Genomic DNA, 8,277 nt, shown 5'->3' on the forward strand with positions numbered 1-8,277 from the left:
TAGGCAGCTGTGGCCAATGAGAAGTAAATGGAAAACTTCTTGGGGCTTGTGGGAAAGTTTTGCTTCCTTTTAAAGGGGTTAGGGTCAGAGGAATTGTTCGCTGGTGTCCCCTCTTTTCCTTTTTCTCTCTGAAACCTGGGGCTCCACTATCCACCCTACATTCATGAGGAAACAAAATAAGGATGAAAAGCCAACATGCTAGATATGGCAGAACAGAAAAATAGAAAAGTCTAGGAGTCTTTGATGGCATCATCTGGCCAGAGACACCAACTTCTAGGTTTAATGTAAAACAAGAAAATTAACCGCCCTTGTGGCTGAAGCTGTCACTGGTGAGATATTCTAATTTTTGCACCTGGATGCATTCCTATCTGCCCACCTCACCAGCATAATGATTAAATGAGATTATAAAACCCTAGCATAGGGCTTGGTGCACAGTAGGCAGAGAATATGTGTTAGTCATTTTCTCTACCCAATGCCCTCCGTATGTCATTAAATACAGAAGCTCATTAATACAGTGACTCATTACACGGATCATACTACGCTATTAGTGTTGTTAGTTGCTTTTCTCTTTAGGTGAGGATCTATAGTACCTTATAGGCTATGTTGAGTTTGTGTTAGAAATAGGGAACCCTGAAGGATATTTAAGTGAGGATACTATTTGGTGAGACTCACATTTTTAATAAGTCAATCTAGAACTTTTGTAGGCTATGTTTGGGGTAGGATGGGGCCGGCAGCAGAAAGAAGGAAAGAAAGTCATGCACCTTTGTACTAATCTGCTATAGATGATGAGGGTTAAAACTGGGGCGGCAACAGCAGCAACTGAGAAGATGGGCTGAAGGCAAACTATTTGGAAGGTAAAATAATCAGGATTTGGTGTTTGATTGGATATGGGAGTAGGGAGAGGTCAAGGATGAATTCTAAGTTTTTAGCTTGAACAACTACATGGATAGTGGTACAAATAAATATAGTTATGGTGGAGAAAAAATATTGTGTTTTTTTTTTAAGATTTTATTTATTTGACAGAAAGAGAGAGATCACAAATAGGCAGAGTGGCAGGCAGAGAGAGAGGAGGAAGCAGGCTCCCCGCTGAGCAGAGAGCCCAATGCGGGACTCAATCCCAGGACCCTGGATCATGACCTGATCCGAGGGCAGAGGCTTTAACCCACTGAGCCACCCAGGCGCCCCTGTTATTGCTGATTTAAAGAAATGTTACCAAGGTCAAGCAAACTGAGCTAGTTATATCCGTTGGCATGTCAGATATCTGGGACTGTAGCCTCTGGGAAATTTGGAAACTGCCCATTTAAAAGTAGTAGTTTAAGTCATGGGACTAGAGGAGATGAACAGAAAGGGAACTTTTTTTTTTTTTTTCCATCATGTGGTAATTTTTAATATTAAAAGTAAATTGTAAATGTATCTTTATAAACAATATGCATAAAATAGATCTATTATTCTAAAACCTTTTCTTTTTAAAATGCTTTTTCACAGTAAATTTTTTAGGTGTCAGATTTCCCCTCAAAATAATAGTGCAATCGGAAGAAGGAATACATGGTCAGTGAACTCGGACTTCTCTGCTAATACAAGTCCTTGTATATTTCCTGTAGGAGCAGGTGAAGACTCATGTCTGTCTCTGTTTTCTTTATGACTTGCAATAGCTGCACATGTTCTGTTACAATCTGTCTGAGGTCTGTCATTTTCTGGAGCAGCTTGGCAAAGAGCTGGGAGGACTCGGGGTGGTTCATCGTGAGCTGGAGCTCCAAGGCTTGCAGCAGGTTGTCCTGGATGTCCTCGATGGGCTTCACGTTCAGCAAACCTGGGCGGTCTCCACTGAGAATAATGACAGCTATAAATATCGCCAAGTCGCTGTCATCTAATTCCAGTGCGTTGAACTTCACAGCAAACTCAAACTTGGGTTCCATAAAGTCACCAAAGGGCTTTCTCAGGCTCTTTAGAAACTCCCTTGTCATGAATCCTTGGCCCTCCGATATGGGAACCCCATCTTTATTCATCAAGGAGGCCAGCATCGTGTAAATGATCTCATGGACGCCATATTTTAGGAGAGTTACTTGGTCATTTAAGTCAAGGTTTACAAAACCAGGGATATTTTTGGCATACTCTGTGATCTCCTGAACAGCTTCCACTGAGCGGAACTGACATCCCTGAAAGATGCGAATGGCCACCTCTTTGCTCTGCTTCTGCAAGGGGGTGATGTGTTTGAACTTGATTTTATCTTCTCCCATCATTAAGGAATTCATGTCATAGATAACAAATGGTGATTTGTCTGTTGTCTTTCCTGTCAAGATTGCCCTCACCTTTGCTTTGGTCAGCGGGAAGGACTTTATGTATGAGTCATACAAATGCTTTGCCAGGGCCCGGAGATCAGCCGACTCTGGGTTCAGCTGGTCGATATCACTGGAGATCTCCGCCAACAGCTTCTCCTTCTCAGCCTGCGGCATCCGCCCAAACCTGATGGCATTGTGAGACATCCCCACAGCGAGGCATTTCTGAAACCGACAGTACTGACATTTATTTCTACTTTTTTTGTGGATCCGACAGTTAAGGTCACACCTATCGTAAATGAGCTTCAATCTGATTGTCCTCCAGAAGAAACCCTTGCATCCTTCACAAGCATGAACTCCATAGTGGAACCCAGAAGCTTTATCTCCACAGACTCGGCATTCAATTGCCATGAGGGAATTGGAAGGCTCTTCATGAGGCTTATTGTACAGCTGAGTCTTTTCAGAATAATAAGGTGGGGATGCAGGCTCCACTTTGATTGCACTTTGGTACTCTTGGAGCTTCAGGTCATACTTATAATCAGCAACCATTGGGTCTGCTCTTGCAAATGGAATGTCTTCATAGTGTGGAGTGGAAATGCTGGAGAAATCCACAGTGGTGAAAGGCTTGATGTCAAAAGAATGGGAGTGGTCATCCATAACAGAGAGATCCACGGAGCTGATTCCAAAGTTGGTGGGCCAAAATGGCATCTCGGTGTCAACCATGGTAATTTCGTGAAAGGGCGACTCTTGTTTGAGAAAATGGTCTTATATACTGGCTTAGAGTTGGCGTCTTTCAAATCTGCGGCGGCGGTAGCGCCCGGCTCCAGCGTCCCGGCGGCCGACCCGAGCGCCCCAGGCGGCGACTCCGACGCGGGCGCGGGTTACCGCTCCGAGTGCGGTCGGCCCCGCCTGCCCGAGGCCGAGCCGGGCCGGGGGCGGGCCAGAAAGGGAACTTTTAAGCTTAATTTTAATGACTCTGAAGATAAAAGGTGTGGGACAGTGATTAAATTGTTATAACAAACTACCAAGAAAGTAATGAAAATGGGTCTATTTATAACATAGGAAATGAGAGACTGCTGAAGAAGAATTTATAGTTGTAATAGTCTTCTTTAAGAAGATAAAACATTTGGTGTGCCTGGGTGGCTCAGTGGGTTAAGCCGCTGCCTTCGGCTCAGGTCATGATCTCAGGGTCCTGGGATCGAGTCCCGCATCGGGCTCTCTGCTCAGCAGGGAGCCTGCTTCTCTCTCTCTCTCTCTCTCTCTCTCTGCCTGCCTGTCCATCTACTTGTGATCTCTCTCTGTCAAATAAATAAATAAAATCTTAAAAAAAAAAAAGAAAAGAAGATAAAACATTTGCCCAAAGGTAGCACTTTTCTTAAGAAACTAGAAAATAAACCAAAAATGAATAAAGACAACAGCTAAAATTACTTCATCAGAAAGCAAAATAATAGTAAAAGGAGAACTAAATTCAGGAGCTACTTTTATCAATAAAATAAGTATGTGACTCACAGGTGTGAGTATAAAAAAGAATGTGAGAAGGTACAAGTTTGGAATGAATAAGCAAGACATAATCACAGATATAAAATAAATACAATAAAATGTACATGCAACTCTTTGATAACATATTTGAGAACCTACGATAAAGATTTTCTTATAACTTTTGAGTTCCCAGAAGTGACCAGAGAAGGAGTAGAAAACTTTAATAGATCAATTATCATCAAATGTTTGATAGATGGTTAACAAATAATCATTTTAGAAGTCACCAAGATCAGGTAATTTCAAACCTGAGTTCTAGACAGATTTAAAGAATGGATAATTCAATAAAAGATTGTAATCTATAAAAATAAAGGTTAAAAAGTTCCCAATTCACATTATGAAGCTAGTATAATTTAATACCTAAGCCTGAATTTGAACCAAAAAAGATTATCAACTAATCACACTAATGAATACAGATGCAAACACTGTACATTTTATGAAATGGTAGTCATTGGACTTTCAAGAGAATAGTCCATAGTTACCAAGTACAGTCTATTCCAGAAATTAAAGGATAGTTAAACATGGGGAAATTGGTAAATATTACATCAACAAATTAAAGGAGAAAAAGCATTCCATCATATCAATGGATGCTGGAAAGCTTTGGATAAATTCAGCAATGCTTTCTTAAAATACACACACACACACACACACACACACACACAGTAAAATAGGAATAGAAGGAAACTATTCAGATTATAGACAAAGACACTACATGGAAAAGTAGCAGCAAATATAAATCTAAATGGTGAAATCCTATGGTAGTCGATAATCTTGTTCTTAATTATTTGTTGCCTTCCAAGCAAAAGGATTACTCTTCCCTGACCCACTGACATTGTGACATCATGGCGCTAGGTTTTGGCCATTTTATCTACTTTGAATAAAGCAATGACTATGAGAGGAAGTGATGTATGTCACTGTGGAGCTGATGCACGCGGCGTGATGATGGATAGATGATACAGGACCACTGTATGAACTGACCATTGCTGTTTTCCCTCTTAAAAAAAATGGCAAATGTCAGTGGAATACTGGTCCCTAGACTGAATCCCAGAATAAAAAGATAAAAGGGCAGAGCCACAGTTTATCCACAGCCTATCTGTTAGGAAGTAAAAAATAAAACTTTGCTCTTTGTTGTAAGCCACTGAGATTTTATTATTATTGCAACATAACAGCCAAATCAAAATAATATGAAAGTTATGACCAGGAGTAGAATGATGCCAAAAACAGACAAACAAAACAACAAGCAATCAACAAAGAAGACTTAAATTATAGGGTACTGGCTCTCAGGGCCAGGCAGTTATGGCAATGAAATTGTCAGTGGAGGCTGGAAAGACGGTCTGTGATGTAGTGGCCATTCTCAATATTATAACCAAGGGTGTCTCCAAAGGCAGAGAATGTACCAAATGAGCTTATGAATTTATATGAAAAGTTTGGGAGTAAATTGCTATTAGTATGTACTGGTTGCTATTGTCTGGGTGTGTTAAATTATTACAAGGAGGAGGTAAACTCAGGAAAGAATTGGCTGGTTTGCAAGTATGATTAGAAAATGGAAATGTTCATTATCTCCAACCAGTATAAAATCAAACTGAGAAGGACTCTGAGCAACAAGGGCCAACTGAGAGAGCTGTGTGATAAGAACCAAATCAAGACTAGGGCCATTAGGCCTTCTGTAATAGGTTCTGATCCAGTGAAGGTAGCACACAGTTGGAAAGGATGGCTCAGCCAAGAATGACTATTTCATGATTTCCCTACAGGAGTTCATAAGCTCAAATTACTCCAAACAAAGTCAAGAGAAAATAGGGCAACATTTTGGGGGAAGATGTACTACTAAAAGAACCACCAACCCCAGTGGCCATGGGCTGTTCCAGACTTGAAACAATTCTGGAATCTCCAAGCTTCTTCGGACAGAGAGCAAGATAAGGGGAAAAAGGTGCTGAGCCCCAAGGGTAGACATAATCTCTAACATCCTTTAAGAATGACTAAGAGAAATAACAGAAATAGAAAGACCTCTGAGAGGACAGAGCCTCTCAGCTAGAAAACAACAACCTGGGAGAGTATTTGTAGGGAGCAGAGATTAGGACTCATCAAGGAATCCCTCTTTAAAAATTGGACACCCATCTGCAGAAGGATGAAACTGGACCATTTCCTTACACCACACGCAAAAATAGACTCAATATGAATGAAAGACCTCAATGTGAAATAGGAATCCATCAAAATCCTTAGAGAACACAGGTAACAACCTCTTCGACCTCAACAACAGCAAGTTCTTCCTAGAAACATTGTCAAAAGTAAGAGAAGCAAGGGCAAAAATTAACTATTGGGACCTCATTGAGATAAAAAGTTTTGCACAGCAAAGGAAACAGTCAACAAAACCAAAAGACAATGGAAAAAAAGGGAGGAGATATTTCCAAATGACATATCAGATAAAAGGCTAGTATCCAAAATCTATAAAGAAATTATCCAACTGAACACCCAAAGAACAAATAATCCAATCAAGAAATGGGCAGAAGATATGAACAGACATTTCTCCAAAGAAGATATCCAAATGGTGAACAGACACATGAAAAAGTGCTCAAAATCACTCTGCATCCGGGAAATACAAATCAAAACCTCAATGAGGTCCTTGCAGCATTTCCTTTGTGGAATTTCAGAATTGCCATGCATCGGTGACTGCTGTGTACCTTCGGTTCTTCCCCCTCTGTTTTCTACCATTGCCCATTGGGGATAGTAGAGGGTATGGTCTTTGTCCCATTTTGGTTTCAAGATAAAGAGGAACCCCATCCAAATAGGATAGGAGGGATATTATAAAGTCTTGAATGGTCTCGTCATTCAGAACTGGCTAAGATGTTTTAGGGGTTTTTCTTGGGGGAAAAGAGATGTTTTTATCTTGTGAATGAAAGAAGAAAAGAAAACGTTTTTGACCCGGGGCCAGACTGCGGTAGATTGTATTATTAGTTCCAGTTGTTTGCGGCCCTCCCTCCACAACACTGACATTAGGCTTGGCCTTGTGACCTGCTGTGGTCTATGAATGTGATTGGAAGCCATGTATGTTCCTTCTGGGCGGAAGCATTAAGGATCAACTTGTGGTATGGCCACTGCTCTTTTTTGTCTTTCACAGAATGGCAGATTCCAGACAGATGTTCTACCTTTAGTTTAGATGCAAAAAGAGCAGGACTACAACCTATGAGCAGCCAGTAGGTGATGTGAGCTAAAAATAGACTTGCATTGCTCAAGGCCTCCATATTTCTGAGTTGCTTTGCTGCTGCGTAAGCTAACTGGTAAGACGTGACTCATAGGGGCACCTGGGTGGCTCCGTCCTTAAGCAGCTGCCTTCCGCTCAGGTCATGATCCCAGGGTTCTGGGATCGAGGCCCACATCAGGCTCCTTGCTAGGTGGGAAGCCTGCTTCTCCCTCTCCCACTCCCCACTGCTTGTGTTCCCTCCCTCTGTGTCTCTCTCTGTCAAATAAATAAAATCTTAAAAAAAAAATGCGACTAATAGATTTGCATTCAAGTGGTTAGAGCTATTTCCATTAAAATCAAGAACAAGACAGGAATGCTTATGATCAACCATTATTATTGAGTACTGTTTGGAGGGTCTAATGAATGCAATAAACATGAAATGCACTATGTAAATATCGAAAGAAGTGAAATTTCTGGCTGATACTATCATTTCATACGTGTTGTCACCAAGACACTCTAGTGAAACACAAGCAGAAGTAATAAAAGAATTTGATAAATGAAGTAGCTACAAAAGAAAGATATAAAATTATTAGCTTTTTCTAGGTGAGCAGCTCCATATGAAGATGGAAATGAGAAAAATATTCCACTCGTGATACTGACAAAAATGAATTTGGAATGAATTATACAAGAGAGGAAAAGGATCTGTATTTAAAAAATCATACTAGAGGGCAAAAATATGATCTGAACAAGTAGAAGTCTATACTAGGTTCTTGAAAAGGAATATTCTGTATTATAAAAAAGTTTTGTTCTCCTGAAGATAATATATAAGTTTAGTACAACCCCAGTAGAATCCCAGTGGTACTTTTAATTGGATAAAATGCTCTTAAACTGATGAATAAAGAATGGCAGCATAAAAATACTACATTAAAACTACTTATTAAGAGCCACTATAATAAGAAAAATTACAGGGTGGCCTAGTACTGTACTAAAAAGTCAGTAAAAATAATAGAGAGCTCAGAATTAGGTATCTGTTGTGTGTGTGTGTGTGTGTGCATGTGTGTGTGTCGGTGGGCATGCACATGTATGTACTGGTGTGTATTCTATTCTGGAGAAATTTAATTAACAGTCTCACCACAATTGGATATATTCCTAAAACAAAATAAATAAATTTGAGGTCTCTCCTTTACACCATTTACATTAATTTCAAAAATAAAATCCTGAGTAGAAATTAAAAATGAATATCAACGATTTTATAAAAAAAATTAGAGTACTTTCAGTACACTCATG

General features: G+C 40.0%; 1 protein-coding gene across 1 annotated transcript; it reads right to left on the bottom strand.

Moving 5' to 3' along the window:
- Window positions 1–1,369: 1,369 nt before the first annotated feature.
- On the bottom strand, window positions 1,370–3,014 carry LOC116593006 (peroxisome proliferator-activated receptor gamma-like). Its single transcript, XM_032346768.1, has one exon. It carries the CDS (start codon window positions 2,997–2,999, stop codon window positions 1,572–1,574), a length of 1,428 nt encoding a protein of 475 aa, XP_032202659.1. The 5' UTR covers window positions 3,000–3,014; the 3' UTR covers window positions 1,370–1,571.
- Window positions 3,015–8,277: the final 5,263 nt, after the last annotated feature.

This window comes from Mustela erminea, chromosome 6, assembly GCF_009829155.1.
Source record: "Mustela erminea isolate mMusErm1 chromosome 6, mMusErm1.Pri, whole genome shotgun sequence".
Taxonomy (NCBI): Eukaryota; Metazoa; Chordata; class Mammalia; order Carnivora; family Mustelidae; genus Mustela; species Mustela erminea.